At 33.5% G+C, this 20,043-nt stretch overlaps 1 protein-coding gene across 2 annotated transcripts; it reads right to left on the bottom strand.

Annotated features, from left to right (window-relative positions):
• Nucleotides 1-855: 855 nt before the first annotated feature.
• On the bottom strand, nt 856-18,637 carry LOC106121502 (zinc transporter 2). 2 transcript variants are annotated; one of them, XM_013317236.1, is made up of 10 exons: nt 18,299-18,637; nt 8,302-8,427; nt 5,696-5,858; nt 5,048-5,239; nt 4,522-4,693; nt 4,363-4,456; nt 3,565-3,689; nt 2,295-2,410; nt 1,792-1,973; nt 856-984 (listed from the first exon to the last, which is right to left on the bottom strand). In XM_013317236.1, exons 1-9 carry the CDS (start codon nt 18,428-18,430, stop codon nt 1,822-1,824), a joined length of 1,272 nt encoding a protein of 423 aa, XP_013172690.1. In that variant the 5' UTR covers nt 18,431-18,637; the 3' UTR covers nt 856-984; nt 1,792-1,821. The 2 variants fall into 2 exon arrangements, with proteins under 2 accessions (XP_013172690.1, XP_013172739.1); XM_013317285.1 differs by lacking the exon at nt 18,299-18,637 and adding an exon at nt 12,628-12,718.
• Nucleotides 18,638-20,043: the final 1,406 nt, after the last annotated feature.

Raw genomic sequence — 20,043 nt, 5'->3', positions numbered from 1 at the left:
CCCTGTATATAATAAATAAGTTAATATGAATTCTTAATTAAATTACATTGAATCAACAATTGGCACTAATATTATACTATTTTCTACACTTTATTTAACTTTGAGCAGATGACAAAAAACACAATTTAAATTAATATGGATAAACCCTACAACAAACAAGAAATATATAGAAAATTAAAACTAACAACATTTTGGTACAACAAACAAATATAGCCATATCCACACTATTTTAAGAAAAAAAAAAATTGCACATTTAAAAGTTTTGTTTTTAATCTATGCTATTAATATTATAAATTATTATGCTGTTAATGAAATTATTTTGAGCAACATTTAAATCATAAAGAGTATTTAAAATTCAAAATTATTTTTTTTATGGAAAAATGTAACAACCTGTATCACACATGGTCCGTATATTTATTACATCCTGTATCTATTTCTAAAGCCTCTAATATCTTTTATAATCTTGAAGGTTCATTTTACAATATTTCAGACCAGATTTAAATTTTCAACGAAGATTTTTTTAATTTACAATTTTACTAATTTTCTTTTGATTATTTTTTATCAACAATACGTATAATGTAAGAAAAAAAACCGATTAGCATAATTAAATCTTCGCATTTTAATTTTTTTATTTTATGAGAACTTTAATTTAATAATAAAAATAAAAAAAATTCTAGCCAAAAAATACCTTTCTAATACTTCATAGATTTCAAGCGATATTTTTTTTTGTATTTTTTAATCTACAATTTACAACACTTTTTTCCTACAATCTATAATTTAAGATTAATTTAAATAATTTTTATATTATATTAACAATGAGCTTAACAATTAAAAATAATAATTTTTGGAGTCAATAATTATAATGTTACATATTCTTATAAATAGAATTCGACTTAATATTATTTTTGGTTTTAATGTCCATAGCCATACACTTAAGTCCATACACTTTTGGCGTTTCTCATACATATTTCAATATTTATTCACCTGAAAAATAAATAAATATCTTACTAATATTATAAATGCATATGTTTAGATGGAAGTTTGTTAGAAGTTATCTCCAGAACGGTTACATAGTGTCTAAGCGTAATTCGAATATATTACGTCAGAGGGCGCCACTAAAAAAGTAAAAAGTTACTGGCACACAGTGGCGCCGTCATATTTTATTTCTTTATTTTATCGAGTGTGTTTTGTTATTTTTACAGTGTGTAAACGAGCGAGTTGTAACTATGAGGAGAGAATAGTGTTGTCTTAATTTACTTATATTTGTTAAATCGTAGTGTGTTGTATATATTGTGTTAAGTTTTAATTATAACTCTATAATAAACATTTATTCGAAGAGCGTGTTGCTTTTATTTTGAACACATAGATCTTGATGAAATTTGACACATATATAGAACATAGTCTGAAAGAACACATACTACTAATTAAGCTTTTTTTTAATTCCACGCGGAAGGAGTTGCGAGCGACAGCTTGTATAGAGTTCAGGGACATTTTATGATGATTATTAAAAACGCAATACAAGAAAGGCCTTTAAACCGTGTTTTTCCTACATTTTTATATCATAAAGTGGCAAACGAACATGCCACTTGTATTCGCCGAAATGGCGAAGCGACTTTTAATCGACAGAGAAAGAGATGCACAGAAAGGGAATATTTTCCTTTCCTATACCTCACCATCTCCATCATCCTTTTTTGCTCATGGTAAAAGGATGGTAAGATGACTAAATTGGATGTATGTATGTATGTGTGTATGGCGATGTGTATGTAGATGTCTGTATGGAGATGCACTGACCCCAGCTTATCGCGTGAGGGTGGGGGGAGGTCACGGGGCGGCGGCGGGCTGGCGGCAGGCGGGGCAGGCGGGGCGCGGGGCGCAGTGCCGCTCCACCTGCAGCGTGGCCGCCTGCACCACGAACTGGTCGCGCACCACCGCCTGGCACTCGTGCAGCACGCGCTCGCTCTCGGACAAATCATCTATATATACATAGTCTAAGAGTTATCATAAAAACATTTTACTCAAGTTTGCAACCCTCCGGGACGCACACACATCAGACTGTACGCGGAATAGCTTCCACTTGAGGCGTGTCTTCTGTGTGGTCGTGGTATTTCACCGGGCGAGCCTGGACAGTTCGTGCGAACATGTTAAAGCTCGCTCTACCACTGTGATATATCGCTTGCTTATATACTTATAGTTGTAAATAGCTCCTAAATTGAATGTTATGGGACTGACATGTTCAAAAGAAGAAAAGTCCCTAAAAAAAAGAAAAAAAGTATTAACGATGTTGTATGACATACCGATGGCGATGTGTGCAGTTAGGACGAGGTAGTGTGTAGACAGTGCCCACACGTGCAAAGAATGCACGTGTCGTACACCGCGCACGCCGCGCAACGCGCTCACGCACTCACGGTACCTGAAGACAAATTTACCCTTATTCCCAATAATATCTTACTGTTAGTGTTCGCGCCTGAGGTGAGGACAACACCACTGCCGATGCAAACTGACGTGCGGTGGCACGAAACGACATTTGGACTTCCGCTTTCGATCGCCGATGCATACGCGCAACGATTAATTTGTCTATCTTGCAACTCTGTATTTCGCTAATTAAACCATTACACCAAATACTTGTGTTTGGCCTAAACAGTTAGGAAAATCCGACACTGTGCCGGAGTACTCAACACTAGCCTTATTAAAATGTCGACGTTTATGTCCCCTCACTAATTCTGACACTTGACTTTGTAACGAAAGTGAATAATTCGCGCTAAAGGATTTTAACTAATAATGTCTAAAATCTAAAATTATTAATATAAATGAGAATATATAAATAGATGTTTGAAGGTAGGAAGGCCAGAACGGCTGTATGGATCTCGTTGAAATTTGGTATAAATGTGAAAGACACATAGGCTACTATTTTTTTAATACCGCACCAACGGAGTCGTTGACGACATTGTAGTACTGCATAAAGTCAAACAATCTGAGTTAAAGAGACGTTGCTGATGTTATTGGTCCGGTACAAAATATATAAAACCTATTTAGACATAAAGAATGACATAAATGAAAAAAAAGAAAAATTACAGCGCGAAAAGGATCTTGAGATATTTTTTGAAATTGACAGTGGCGCTAGTGAGCTGTAAAAATTTAGTTTGGTTTTTTCCCACCGGGTCAGATATCCCTGTTATTCTATACATGTATTAAAACGTTGAAATTTGCTATCTATTTTTTTTCGAAGTAGAAGAAAGAGATAACAATATAATTTTATACACTTTAGTCCGAATCCGTTACGATACGATAAGAAATTTGGAAATTTGGAAATTTGGTCAAATTCTAGTACTGTTGTAATGTATATGTAGTCTACGAAATATAATTCGCTATTTTAGCGAAATTAGACGTTTTTAGGGTTCCGTACTTCAAAGGAAAAAAACGGAACCCTTTGTTGTCCGTCCGTCCGTCTGTCAAGACCCTTTTTATCAAGCTGGAATTTATTTTTACTATCTTTGCTAATAGAAAAAAATGCTAGTAATTTGAGTTACAAGACACATCTTTTGGGATATTTCTAAGTAAAGTCACCTGAAGTTAGCTGGCACTGCCTGCATGAGCATGGCGAGCGCGTCACGTACCACGCGCGCTGACGTCAGCAACACCAGCACACTGAACACGAACGTGCAGATCGGATCCACTACCTTCGCGTCCGGCTGCAAAGTCTCACTTATTTAATAGACAGAAATTAAAACAAAAAATTAAAAACAAACTTTTATTCTGTATCTGTTAATAAAAAGAACTAAAACTAATGTAGATTAATGTCATACTAAATCATAGTGTCGAACCTTCGCGCACAACGAATAACGAATGAAAAGAACTAAAAAAAAAATCTAAATGTCCATCAATATTCAAACGTTTCCAAACTCGAAGGATACACGACATTATAGTGTGTCGAACAATTGACACAGAAGTAATATAAAACATATGTTCAATTTTTTTTAATATCATAAGGTTGCAAACGAGCGAGCGGTCACCTGAAATCGCTGAAATAGCGAAGTGACAGCCCATAGACATATGCAATTGCATATGCGTTGCCTACCTTTAATCGACGGAGAAGAGGATGCACAGAAAGAAAATATCTTCCCTTTCCATGCATCCTCTCATCCGGAAAGTCCACTTCCATTTCCCATTTTTTCCGTATAAGAATAAGGGTGGGAAGGGAAAGAGGACTAAATTAAGCCTCCGGGACACTCATCAGACTGTACGCGGAATTGCTTCCATTTGACGCCTGTCTTCTGTGTAGTCGTTAGTATTTTTTCCGGAGCCGGGACACTTCATGCGAAAATGTTAAAGCGGATTTTACTGTCAAAATTTATTTAAACTTACATAGAACTTAATAAGTACAGAGGCAAGCAGCACACCACAACTTTGTATTAGATCTCCAATCACGTGGATGAGAGCCGCTCGCAAATTGATATTTCTGGAAGATAAAATACAATTATTGGTTGTTTTTTTTTAATTTGCACATATAATGACGTCACTTACTTGGTCCTTGCATTAACATCAGCCTCAACAGTGGCCATATCCTTCAGACTGTAGTCCCCGTTCACAAGACCATTGTGCTTTGAACGACGGAACATTCTAAAAGCGATGCGCGGTCGTTGTTCCTGCGCGTGCGCATGCCCGCACGCAGCGCCCCCGTGTGAGTGATAGTGAGCTGTGTTATAATCAAGAAGAAAATTACTAGATGGATTAATATAGTGCAGTTTAGTGTTTCATAGAAGTAAAGCATCACACACTAAGAATTGCCTCAAACAACTCCACTATTAACGTGAATTTACAACTAGAATTAGGACTTACCGTCGATTTCTGAGCTCAAAATCTCTTTATAAGACATATCGTCATGACAAAACATAGATAATAAGTTTTAAATGTAGATTTTGTTTTCAGAAACGCACGATCATGTCGTTATCCCACAATCCCATTTTGACCTTCAAATCGATCAGCTGTCACTTCAGTTAAATATAACCTTACCAAATTAATACAATAGTCAAAAATGTACAAATCTCACCAATATCAGAAGCACATCCGTGCAAAACTAACGCCAACACAACATTGAAGGCAACACCGCATCCTGACACTATCATCATCATGTCTGGCTCGATGCTGTATTCTCCTGTGTGGATACGTAGTGCCGCTACATACACGAAGATACCGGTCAATGCCCAGATGAGAAGAACTGACGCCATCGCACCCAGCACCTCTGGTAACAAATAATCTTTAAAATCCCTTGTCCCGAATATCTTCTAATAGACCTGCATTCAGTCGCTTAATAGTCAGCCACCTCTGGGTATTAAAAATCGACACTAAGGGACTGCTTAAAACTTACTAATATTATAAATAAGAATGCTTGGAAGGATGGATGTTTTTTTCAAAGTATCTCGTGAACTGCTGAATGGATCTCGCTGTAATTCGTCATAGATATAGAACATAGTCTGGAAGAACACATAGTTAAGTCATTTCTTATATTCCGCACGAACGAAGTCGCGGGCGACAGCTACTTATCGATAAGGTCTTAATGCATAGTGACAATTTATGTCAAAGATCATTCTCATAGTTGAAGATAAACTTAAACAAATCCTACTTATCTTCTCGAAATTATCACTAACCAAATTTTGGGCACATAATACATTCTAGAAGTATTTTTTTGGATACTTACCAGCTCGTCGATATCCATACGACATTGTAGCATTGGGTGGTCGACGGGCACACCTGAACGCGAACAGTGCGAGGGCAAAGCCTCCACAGTCGCTCAGCATGTGCGCCGCATCCGACATCACAGATAAACTGCCTGCGAGATATCCTCCCACTAATTCGCACACCTAGTAGAACACCATGATAATGATTTAGGGTCCATAAAAAGCGACATTCCTAAAAGACCTTGGCCTACTCCATTCTACAGAAAACGTCTTCCTATATGAATAAATAGTATTGATATACCGTCACACAAAAAAATCGAATAAAGACAATAATTTCGAAGAAATTCGTTATCAAAATAAAAATCTTTTTTCCATCTTATTTCTTACTAATAAATGCGAATTTATGGATGGATGGATGTATGTTTGAAGATATCTCCATAACGGCTGCATGGATCTTGCTGAAATTTGGCATAGACGAATATAGTCTGGAAGAACAAATAGGTTATTAATTAAGTATTCTTTCCTTCCGTGCGGACGTAGTCGCGGGCGACAGTTAGTAGTCTATAAAAAAACTATATGTTTCCACGGATTTTACTCATCTTAGCACTATATTTGTATCAATCAATATAAACGTAGTTTCGAAATATGGACACAAAAAATTACGAGGTTATTCGCCGTAGTACAGTCATGCACAAAAAACATTTACATAAATTATTTTTAATTAAATGCACAACATAATAAGGTCAAATACTTATATCAAATCTACTATAAATTTATTTTATTAATGATTAATTTCACAGACATTTCCTTACTCGTATTGAACGTTTATATATGTCTGTTTGTCTATGTTACAAAATTCATAACAAATTATTATAAAAAAAAACGCTATCATATTTTTTTTCCCACAATAACAACTTACATGTTTCTACAATTATTTTGTTTATATAAATAAAGCTTTGTTCTATTGCTTTATTATTATAAATTGTATAAAATCAAAGGTAAACAAAAGACGCAAGCCTGATAACAATTGCATCATAGTAATTCCGCTATATTAAAAAGTTATGTTGTGATAGTATTAAGAGCCAATAGCGATTACGTAAGGGACATTTTTTATTTAAATCTAACCTATGTCACTCAATTTTAATATCACTATAATAATATTGTAGTAGATATTTGTTTGAAGGTATCTACAGAACGGATCAACTGATCTCCATGAAATTTGGCATAGACCAAGAGCATAGTCTAGAAGAACACATAGGCTACTAATTAAGTTTTTTTTAATTTGCCCGGACATAATCACGGGCGATAGCTCGCGCCTGAAATACACTATAATCTTATACTAATTTTGAAATCATTGGCGATGGTGATACGGAGGCAATTGTCACAAATATTCTTACTAGGCCACAATTATATTTTCTACGCGAATGTACATTAAATGAATCGCAAAGTTGAAAGCTACAGGATAAAGTTCGTTCGTGATTCATGAATGAATTTCCTACGAAATACAAAACTGTCCGGACGTATAAATTAAATCGACAGTTTATTCCGGGAAGCTTTTAAATATTTATAAAGGCTCATCGGTTAAAATACCTATTAATAAAGACTGGAGTGTTAAATTCGATACCGGTTGAGTTAACCAAAAAGTTAACGATGACTTTTTTTAACCGTAATGTTAATTAGATGTTGAACATACTATGAAAGAACGCATAGACTCCTTATTAAGTTTTTTTTTAATAACTCGAAGACAGAGTCGCGGGCGACAGCTAGTTGATTTACTGAACTTAGTATTTTAATTGATTTTCATTATGTTCAAGCTTTCACGTACATAAAGTAGTTAACTTAACGATGCTTAGTTTATAATCGAACTAATTAACTTCCGAGAAACTTGCTTACTTCACGAAAAGATTAGAGTTGGCTTACATTGATTAAAATTTACGTAATAATTTTGTTTATTTGTCTTTATTTAGCGTAGAATACATTCAGTGTTATATAGCTACAACAAATCGAAATTTCATAGACAACTAGCTGTCGCCCGCGACTCCATCCGCGCGGGGTAAAAAAGTACAGTAGCAGTTTCTTAGACTCACTGAATATTCATGTAGTATTTCATAAATTTCGTAACTAACATTCTGATACGAGAATTATATATATATATAAGTTTTATTTTTTAAACTGTACTTGTAATAAACCTTTAATTTTTAACGTGATATGTCAATATTTTTTTCCTATATGAAAATAAACTTGTAAATACAAAATCAAATCTCAACACAGGAAATATAATCATGCCAGAAGTTATATACAACTATTATATATGTATCACATAACAAACATAGTTATTACACATATATAATAACACGTAATAACATCGGTATAATTTTATATGCATGTTTGCTTTAAACATTAGAAAAACAAAGTCAGAATATCACGTGAACACGATAAATATAAAAACACGTGTAAACAATTACTTTTACTATTTCGAAAGTACTTTAATGGTTACTTAAATTACCCTAAGTATCGATTCCTTACAAGATCCAAAGATGAAACGTCAAATTCAAGTAGCGTGAACACTATCGCTATCCCTTTTTATTACAAAGAGAATGAGAGAGATGGCAACATTAACACTTACCATGAACACGGCACAGAGTAACAACGCGGCGAGCAGCTGTGGTACTGAGCTGGGTGGCTGGTTTTGCGGCTTCCAATGACAGTGATGGTCCTCTGTTGATGTCGTCTGCACTTCGCTGTATGTCTCCTGGAAATTAGTACAACAATTATATGAGAAAGACAATACATACAAACTTTTTATATAGCTACAAAATAAAAAGTCGAAATAAGCTTTGGTAACTGTACGTGTATTTAGATTGTCGTCAGTTTATTATAAGTCCCCACAAAAGGGCACAGAGTATACACAATTAAGGGTGATTTGGTCATAGTATTTAGATAAGTTATCTCTGTAAGATAAGATACCCATACTGTTTTTCTCGTAGTTAATTTCCCGTCATTGTACAGTCAGCTGCATAAATATGTATACATTTATAAAGCTTCAGAAACTTGTTTACACCTTCGGTTTCAAAATTATGTAGGCACCTATCCTTTATGCTTGCGACGATGAACATTTACTAATGGGAAACACGTGTTTATGTTTTTTTTTAAATCGAAGGCGTTTATAAGTTTCTGAAATTTTTGAAATGTTTTGATATTTATGCAGCTGACTGTACATCCCAATTGGATCTTCCTAACAGGGTGTACTTTAGGAAGCACTCCTCTAAATACTTTTTTACTTATGAATCAATTACACAAATCACGTGTATCGTATAACATTGGTTAGTTTTGCATCACCCTGTATAATTTTCAATCATTTCTGATTAAGGCATAGGTCACGGTAAAGGCGACCGCGTTAGCCATTAGCTACGGATAACATTAATATTGATGAGGATAATCACCACCATTTAAAGCCATGTTACTTTTATAATGTACTAAATACATATTGTCATCCCTTTCATTCTCTTGGAAAAAAACAGAAACAACAATACTAGTGACACTTCAGTGGATTTCCACTTTTGCACGTGACAGTGCAACAAAGTTTATACGAATAGCATAGATTTAAATAATTTATAGAGCCGACGTTTAAATTATTTCAATACAAACTCAAAAATCAAAGTAAATTTGATACATAGTGATAATAAATCTTTGACCACGATATAAAATATTAGAAGCGTCAACAGCCTAATGGTTACGGATTTCCGATAACGAGATAGGGAGTTTGAATCCGATTATTGTCATAAGCCATGTCCTAGCACAAGCATAGAGCTTAGTTAAAATGGTGCAAAAATTAACAATAATCTGCTAGTGTTAAAAAAATCTAAACTTCAATTATTCTTAAGCGTCATTTAGCTTAAGCGTTATTTTTAGTTTATTTATGGAACCAATAAAGTTCTAGAGTTGAACTCAAAGTTTCACAATAATATAGTTACGAAACAGCATATTGAAGCATGAAAATTATTCGACGCCCATGGTCATCGAGGTCAGTCATAAAAAACAAAACAAAAAAACTACGAGCCGTTACGTGAAAATATACGAAAATCTTACTAATATCATAAATGCGAATATTTAGATGGATGGAAGTTTGTTTAAATATATCTCCAGAACAGCTGAACGGATCTTGATGAAATTTGGCAAACATATAGAGCATAGTCTGGAAAAACACATAGACTACAAATTATGTTCTATTTAATTCCGCCTAGACGGAGTTAGTGTCACTATAAAGGCTAAACTTTTATTTGATCTGATCTACTGGACTACTAGACGTAGTCTGTTCACTCGTCTTATTCTTCGATTACTACAAAAATACTTGACCAGATCCATCTATAAGATAATCCATCAAACAAAAGTCAATATTCCACGTCCTTGTTAAAGTCTTTTAGCTTTCTATTACACCAAAAATAAAAGAAAAATTCTGCAATTTTAATAACGTATAAATGTGTAATGGTTATTTATAGATGAATCTATTTAAGAAGCCTTCAAAGTTCATGTGTTTGTTTGTTTGGGTGAGTTTGTATGGCTTCTAAGCAAGGTAATGTCATGGCCTTGCCAATGGCCAGAGGAAATTCTTATGACGTATATAGTCATTAGTACAGTCTGAAGTTTTTATACGTTAAAAACAATTTGTTTTAACATTTTATTTTTGTATTTAGTAACTCTAGTTATAACAATTTAGCTGAAATTGGAGTTAAAAAGTGAACTATTTTTTATTTAGTACCGCTCTGAATTTTTTTTATATAAAAATACAGGTAATCAGAAAACAATTTCGGCTTTTTAATATAGATGTCTATCGATTTATCGCAATTTTCTTGTCAACCATAATTACTGTAGAAATAGTGCGCCTAGCAGATTGCAATAGCATCAATTTCGTTCATCCCATCTATGCAACACAACTAAAAAACTGCACCTACCTTTCCTAGAATAGACAAATACTATTGTCCTACCTCTCCCAAGTCAATGACCGCAACAATAAAATCTACAGAGCTATAAATCAATCAGACCTGGCATTGAAGGTTGAGAGATAAAAATAAACATTAAATACGTGCTTGGCATTAAAGCAAACATTTTATTACGTTCTATGTTCTTCAACCCGATAGTTACAATAGGGCTAAAATTTAACATCAATGTTTTAAAAAAAATATTTTGACATTATTTATCATACAGAATGGAATTGAATTTACATTAGAGGCAAAAAAATGTGAGTTAATTAAACATATAAATGTATGAAAAACGTCGCAGATTACAACTGCGCCATATAAAACTGCCGATATACTAGCTGTCGCCTGCGACTCCGTCCGCGCGGAATTAAAAAATAATAATAAGTAACCTATGTGTTCTTCCATACTATTCTTACATCTGTGCCAAATTTCATCAATATCCATCCATCTATACCTTCGCATTTAAAATTATTAAGATAAGATTTGTTTTATAAAACGTACTACTCTCTCTCTGTTTTTCGTAAGAGAAAGAAAGGGACGGCCATAAAAATATTAAAACAATGGAAGAACACATAAGATGGTAAAGCACTATCGGAAATATCTTAACGTAGTTAGCCTTGGAGAATAGCCATTGTGAGATACGGGAAGTGGCATTGTCTGATCAAAGATAACCTCCAAAGTATTCTCACGTCGCTTCTAATCGATTCATAAGCTATGGTTAGTCTTATTTTTTACGTGTAACGTCCGATATTCATGTAGAAAAAACAGCCTGATTTTTTGTGTTATCTCCTCTTTGGATAGAACCTTTGTTAAAAAATGGTAATACTGACAGTTATTTGAAGAATTTTCTTAGAAATAGCTTTAAAACTTGGACTTTAGTATTGACCAAAAAACGTATGATTAAGTAGTCTAGAAGAACACATAGGCTACTAATTAAGTTTTTTTTTATGACATGTAAACTATAATCTGAGCGTAATGGTAAACATTTCTAACATGGACAGTTTTAATTTTTAATTGATACATATCCATAACCTAAACCCTAACATCAAAGTATTTTTTAACTACTTTTTCGTATGATAAAATAATTTCGACATATTTTTTGAATTTCGAACAAAGACAAGTCGTCTTTTATTTTTATATTAATAATTTTGGTATGACTCATGAAGTATCCGATTATTTCGATCGAAAAATTGTCGAAAAAAATCGTTATACATCATGCTTACGAAATATATATTTTTTCGATATTACATCGATTCGATACTATCCAATTTTATTAATTCTATGGATAGAATAAAGAATTGTTGCGAAGAACATTTTGTATGTTTATAAAGGAATATTGTTAAAGCAGAAAGTCTATTCATAAAAGCTTACAAATGGACCCCGTCTGGGATCTTATCTTGGTAAATTGAAAGGACCGAGCTTGCGGGGGAAAATGAAATGAATACGGACCGTAATGTATTCCTTTGTTCAAAATAGACGTTTCTTCAAAACAAATTGTTTCTTCTTTATACTAAAAGCGAGTCTACACTGTCGTAACTCTTGTATAACAACTAGCGGTCGCCCGTGACTCCGTGTGCACGGAATTAAAGAAATAAAATTAATAAGTAGTCTATGTGTTCTGCCAGATTATGTTCTACATTTATACCAAATTCCACCGAGATCCATGTAGCCGTTCTGAAGATACCTTCTAACAAACATCCAATCAAACAGTCGCATTTATAATATTAGTAAGACAAGCTGTCGCTCGTGACTCCGTCCGCGTGGAATTAATAAAAAAACTTAATTAGTAGCCTATGTGTTCTTCCAGACTATGTTCTACATCTATGCCAAATATCAGCGAGATATATGCAGCCGTTCAGGAGATACCTTCTAACAAACATCCAATCAAATATTCGCATTTATAATATTAGTAAGATTACGTTTTTGCGTACGTAAACACAATAAGATATTAATAAAAGCAAATTAAAACTCACTTTTAAAGGTATCATCTTGAAGCACAAAGTATTGTAACACGCAATAACCAACTACACTTCATGTCAAACTAAAGTCAAACGTCATAAGATAAAGCTGGCCATTCACGGACCGTACACGGTTGCGATACACAGAATCATAGTAATATTATAAATACGAATGATTTAATGTATGTTTGTTAGAAGGTATCTCCAGAACGGCTGCATGGATCTCGCTGATATTTGGCATAGATGTAGAACATAGTCTGGAAGAACACATAGACTATTAAGTTTTTTCTTTTTAACTCCGAGTCAATAGAAGTTCCATTGCATATTTGACGGCGTCATATTTTGGACATTATTAGTATTAAATACAGGATGTATTTAAAGTCTCTCTTCTCTACTTATCTTACCTAAAAAAGCTATACTGATTGTGTTTTCACTATCATGTACAAAATATTATTTTCTCTGGTTTATTACACAGATTACGAGAAAGATGGTATACAGGATGTTTCAACGGTGGAAACTCAGCGATTTGAAGATGTTTAAAGCTTCATCGATAACATTGTAAAGCTGACGAGAACACTCTTGTGGTCTCTGACAACTCGTTAGCCGCTCTTCAAAATCGTTCGGGTTGAGAAATGAATAATTTCTGTGTCAAGAACCTTGTTGTATTATATCAAGATGTTGGTATAAAATTCATAGCGACACAATTTTACTAGGGTTTTTTGTTGATTTAATTTCCATTTTGTAATTATACTAGCTGTTGCAGGCAACTCTGTTCTCGCGGAATTAAAATAAACTTTATAGCTTATATGTTTTTCCAGAAAATACTTCAAAGAGGACCATGCAGCCGTTCTGGAGATTATTTGAAACATACATCCGTCCAACCAAACATTCACATTTATAATATTAGTAAGATAAGATAGTACTCGTGCGTAGTATATGTCTGGGCTTACGCCATCGATTAACATTCCACGGTATTGTTAGGAAGAAAATCCGACACCGTGCAGGTGTACTGGTGCAACACTAGCCTTACTAAAATGTCAACGTTTATGTCCCCTCACTAATCATTCTGAAACTTGACTTTGTAGTGACATCGCGCCATTAGCGCCAAAGCATTCTAATTAAAAATGTCTAAAAGTACATACCATGCATATACATAATACATACCCCTATTTTATTCCACGTGTTAATAACATTTTGATAATAAACAAACAATATTATTGTACTTGTAAACATGTTCTGATTACGTTATATTGAATTTATTATCATATTTGCGATTATAATTTTATTCAGAATAATTTGCGAGAATCTACGGGCGTGAACAGCGAGCTTTATGCATAAAACATAAAGTTGGGTACTTGGAGATATTATGTAAATGATACGTCGCAAGACTTGTTCTACCCTCATTAGATGCGTCACATTTATACCAGTTAGGGATTTAGATTATTTGACTCTTGACGTTTTTTTATATCATAAGGTGGCAAACGAGCGAGCGGCCACCTGAAATCGCGGAAATAGCGAAATGACTGTTGACCATAGACATACACAATTGCATACGCGCTGCCTACCTTTAATGGATGGAGGATTCTCAGAAAGAAAATATTTTCCCTTTCCACGCATCCTCTCATCCGGAAATTCCACTTCCACTTCACATCCTTTGCTTATAAGATAAAGGGTGGGAAGGAAAAGAGGTCTAAATTAGGCCTCCGGGACGCACACTCATCGGACAAAACGCGGAATTGCTTCCACTTCACGCCTGGCGTCTGTGTGGTCGTGGTATTTCACAGAGCGAGCCGGGCCAATTCGTGCGAAGATGTAAAAACGGGCTCTACCGCTGTTAAAAGTTTGAAGTCAAATATAACGATTTTTTGTCAGTGTTAGAAGCAATGATAACGGGGAACGGGTCGGCTCGTCCGTTGAAACACCACGACCACACAGAAGACACGCGTGAAGTGGAAGAATTAATCTTTATGTGTAGAATATATATTTCATAAAAATGTCAAAAGTTTTTATCTCGCCTCCGCTGATAAAGCCTTTCCGCAACAGTACGCCTGCTCGTTTTTACGACATTCAATATTTATGTTTTGTTTCAATATAACACTATTATATAGAAATATGCGATATATTAAAATCTTACTAATATTATAAATGCAAAAGTTTAGATGGATACATGTTTGAAGGTATCTCCAGAACGACAGAACGGATCTTGATGTCATTTGACACTGCTTAAGAACATAGTCTGGAGGAACACATAGGATATTCTTTTTTTCATCCTACGAGTATGGAGTCGTGGTCGACTGCTACTCATTATATACATTAAATACTTTTATAATTTTACCATACGAAAGTTTAACTTCATACTTTAAACTAAAAAAAACTTGTTCAAAAGATTAAATACCTTAATCCCTTAGTACTAAAGTCTAAATTACTTAATTTTTAAGTCGTGGTTATTTTCCACTTTGAAAATAATTTGCATTTCAAGCATCAAGGTACTTGGCCGAATATTTCATTCTTTTCTAAGAGCTCAGTACTTCAGTCAGACCTTTTATAAAATGTTTCAAAACTCTTTTAAATACTACATTTAGAACTAAACAGTTGTTTTATACTCTAACTAAAGAGAAAGACTTTAGTCAGCTGAAGTTAATGACCATTGGTTACTATTAACACAGTCTATTTTTAATATTGGCACATTTTGGGGTTCCGTACCTCATAGGAAAAACGGAACCCTTATAAGATCACTTTGTTGTCCGTCCTTCTGTCAAAACTTTTTCTCAACGCGTGAAGATATCAAGCTGGAATTTATTCTTAATTTACTTTAACACTTGGACCTTACTAAGTTCTAGACTTAAGCTACGATATATTTTACTACAACATACAAATGAAAAGATTTGAACCTTCTACCAAGTCATCGGAAATCCGTATCTTTAACTATTGAGCTATTGGTGTTTTCAGATATAAAATTAATATCAATTACTCACTAAAATTAACGTAAAAATCATGTCATCATCGTCATCAGCTCACTATACATCCCCACCGAGGGGCTCGGAGCCTACCCTAAGTTAAGGGTGATTAGGCCATAGTCAACCACGCTGGCCAAGTGCGGGTTGGTTAATATCACACATATCTTTGAATTTCTTCTCAGATATGTGCAGCCTCACGATGTTTTCCTTCACCGTAAGAACGTCGGATAAATGTACAAATGTAAATCGGAAATAGAAAAACACATTGGTACATGGCGGTATTCGAACCCAGGAACTGCAGATTGCAATTCAAGTGCTTGACCACTGAGCCACCGACGCAAAATCATGTCCTGATACATGAAACAAAATGCTCATACAATAAAGGGGAATGCACAAATATTTGCCCCAACTGAGAATCGATCCGCAAATACGTCGCCGGTTAGTCTGGCGACTTGGCACCCTGTTATATATTTACTCTCTTTTACATATACATAAGAATAACTATACGTTTATTAACCTTATGACAGACTACAGAAGTGCTTAAGAAAAGGATGATTCTCTAAAAAACTTTGTAATTAGTCTAGACTTACTAATATTAATAATACGAATATTGGGATGGATGGATGTTTGTTTGAAGGTATCTCTAGAACGGCTCTAGAACACATAGGCTACTAATTAAGGTTTTTTTTTTAATTTCGAGCTTGTAGAAAATCAACTCTTACCTAAGCATTTATTTGTCATACATGTTACTATTATATCTGTTAAATTGGATACGAAAATTCTCATCTCTCGTATTTACTCGTCCGATCAATAAAACCAATAAGGTTTCGCTATCTCTTTCCTTTCTCATACAAACTTACGAAACAAAAGATACAAATCAATTCCACCAATAGCACTGCAAAGAGAATGCGGGTTCGTTTGCACAGATTTGTGCTAGACGTATTATGTAAGCGACACACGTTAGGTTTTGCAATAATATACAGAAAACTCGAGCGTGTGTGTAACAACATAATTATGTTCTATGAAATTCGGTTATGCCTACAAGATTAAAACAATCTAATCTAACGTGTGTGGCCTATATTATATGACAAGCTACGATAATTAATATCTGTATATAAGTGTCTGGGCGAGATTACTAGCGCCCCTTTTTTTCTTGCCTCGGGGAAACGGGCGTAAGTGAGACTGTGACGCAGACTTGGGACTCCCCCTCTCTTTCACCCTGGGCGGTAGCCCAACGCCCTATACGGTGCTACTGGCTGTATAGTTAGGGTGAGATTACATTAGGTATTATTTTTCTATTTTCCTCCTCTTATTACGGGCTATACCACTATTAAAAACAAATCAAGTAGCTAACTAGAATAATCTTTAATATCACTATGATCCAAGACACGGAACATAAATATTTTAAAATATTTACTTAAAGATATAATGACGCGATTTTGTCAAGTACATATTTTCTTATATTCTGAACAAATATAAAATATTATTATACATAGAACATGCATCAATGTAACCACAGTCTTTATTGACACAGTCTAGTGTACACAGTAGGATTCCACTGGTGTAACACTCTAACAAATAAGTTAGCCGTCTCTATCATTTCCATTGAAATAAATGAGATAACAATGTCTTTTCCTTAATGTGTTTACACAGTGGATACTTAGTAACAAGAATTTATATTACTATTCATATTTCTTTAAACTGTATATTGACATATGTTTTATATTGTCACAATACAATGTAAAGGCAAAGACATGTTTCATAGAATCTTTATATTAATAGTAGCTGTCTGCGCATATTTAAAAATAAACTTTATAAATAGCCTATGTGTTCTTCCAGACTATATTCTACATCTATGCCAAATTTCAGCAAGAAATATGGAGATATTTCCGGAGATAAGTTCCGGAGATACCTTCAAATAAACGTCCATCCATACATACATTCATTTAAACATTCGCATTTATAATATTAAGTATAAAGTATGATAATGCAGATAAAATAATTAATATTATAGCAATGGAAACTCAGATTAATATTTAACGCAAAATACCATGATATGTCAATAAAATGACATTAACTTGAAACTTTCATTACCAGTCTTGTCAAACATAATTATTTGATATGTGCATAACTAATTAGGTGCAATGAATTATAATTTCCTGATAAAACATACTTAAGTTAATTTAGTTCTTACTACTTGATAAATAAGAAGCTTGTAAGGCTCCGAAGAAAATCTGAACCGAACTTGCTTATTGAGAAGTCTTTATAATAAACCTGATTATTAAGTGACTACAAAATTATTTCTTCAATTACCTAAGTCTGAATTAAATATAATTTATTAATGTGTAATTTAATATTACTCGATTTTTATTATATTTATGAAATAAACAAATTTTAAATTATTACAAAATGGTTATCAGTCCCCAAATTATTTACATATTAATAAAATTTTGGACAAAAACGAGGCTTTATAATCTTTATTTATCTAATCAAAAACTATGTTATTATCTCAGGAGATTTAAATGTGTTCCAATGTTTATCAATGACTACTTTGTTCAAGTGTTTCTATTTGCTTTGGGATGTTAAATATTCACTGCATATTATAAAATGAATGAAAATATACTGATATAAAATATACACACTAAGATCAGCATTCAAATAATTGCATAAAATACAAATAAATATTTTACGAGCGTAAGGAATTCCTCTCGAAAGAAATTTTTACTTACTTCTGACAGTAACGGAGCTCTATCCAGATGTTCTGTTGATGCAAATGCAGATTCAAAATATGAGCCTCGACTTCTAGTATCATACCGAGTCCCTTCATCTTCCCACATCCTAGCTTCTGGTTCATCAGACATTCTGCCGCCTAGGTATCGCAAAAAGTACTATTTATATATTTATCGTTTAACACATTTCCGAATAATATCCCGAAATAATTAAGACAAGCAAACTCCACAGATCACCAAGGAATTAAAAATGGAAATAATTCATCACGAATTTATGTTTTTAATTCACAATTTCGCAACAAATGCACGACATCATCACACAAGACCCAAGAGTAAATAAAAATTTTGCACAGTGAAGTTGAAGAGGTCAAACCAAATATTTGTCAAAGAGAATCGTTTTAAAAGTAGTGTTTAATTTTTTACTTGCTGTCTTTCGAATTATTTTATTAATTGGCACATAGGTAAGATTTTGTGTAAAAGATTTTTTAATGCTTTTAATCTGAAGCGCTATTTAAATAAAATGAATTTGATTCCTTATAAAAACGCAAGGAATACTTTCTGCCAGAATCAATATAAATGTTTTAGAACGAAAAACGAACAATCAAACGCGTCACCAAACCATTTGTTACACACTTCAGACTCTAGTGCGAACAATTTAGCGGGAATTTGAAATATTATTCGTATTTCTCACATTTTCCCCTTGTTAACTTAAAACGTGACCAATTATGCATAATATGGAGAGAATTCATAGCAGTATCATCAGCTGTTACAATTTTAATTATATCGTACTCCTTGTGTTTAGAAATCTACAGTAGATAGACCCATAATTATACATTTTATAAAAGTGAGGTGATATGAACAACGGTTACAGAGGTGGAGAAGTCAAGGTAAACGACTTGTATTTATTCTTATCTCCATTCTTAACTATTTGAGTATCACACATACTGTAGAAACGGGTGAGTTGTTTTTTTTCTAAAATAGTTTAGGTAACGAAATTCAATTAAAACAATAAATAGTTTTAAAACTTTATTTCGATAATTTTACATAAAACAACACACGATTAAAACTTACACAATCACAAGCCAACTCCCATTATTTATAAATTAATATTACTTTATATCGGATGGAATTGTGCCGCATAGTCTAAAAGTGTTTATAAAAATGGCTGACAAATATTTTTTCCGAGTAAAATTTACATTAAAATCGCAAGCTGTGTTTATATGTACATTAAAATAAGTGCAATCTATACAGTTGTGATGAAATTTAAAAAACCTTTTTTGTTTGTACTATTAAATATTTAGTTTTTTTTGTGTAGTTATAAATTAAATTATTGTTATTAAATAATAGTAAAAAGAACCATGTAATATGTAAATGTTATTTTGGTGTTGCTATTTATAATAATTACCAAAACTTTCGGGAAGAAAATTGTCACAATTAAATGGTCCCTGTGATAAATTGCAATTTAATTTATCAAAGAAAATCATTAAAACAATTTTCACTTACAAACACTTCTGTTATTCTGGAACAGTATAAAAGGAAAAAAAACAAAATATTCTAGGATACAAACAATATATTTCTTAAGTTTGATAGTAAGGGTCTGTTTTACAATGTCCAAGTAAGTCCCAAATAAGTTACTTGGAACTTATTCATCAATTAAAGTCATTAGCATTTTACAATCTCGATAACAATATAGCTTAGGGTCCTTCAAGAAGCAAGCTTACCATTTCCTTAACGGCTGGCAACAC

Source organism: Papilio xuthus, unplaced genomic scaffold (genome assembly GCF_000836235.2).
Source record: "Papilio xuthus unplaced genomic scaffold, Pxut_1.1 DF829758.1, whole genome shotgun sequence".
NCBI lineage: Eukaryota > Metazoa > Arthropoda > Insecta > Lepidoptera > Papilionidae > Papilio > Papilio xuthus.
This window is presented reverse-complemented; position numbering and strand designations above follow the sequence as displayed.

Bases quoted from the DNA above. Each gene is read 5' to 3' on its own strand.
- LOC106121502 (XM_013317236.1), bottom strand. From the start codon at position 18,430: ATGTCTGATGAACCAGAAGCTAGGATGTGGGAAGATGAAGGGACTCGG. The intron at 4,694-5,047 runs GTGAGATTTGTA...ATTATAACACAG, and splicing joins CGGATGTGCTTCTGATATTG to CTCACTATCACTCACACGGG. The intron at 3,690-4,362 runs GTAAGTTTAAAT...GAGACTTTGCAG, and splicing joins CTGTACTTATTAAGTTCTAT to CCGGACGCGAAGGTAGTGGA.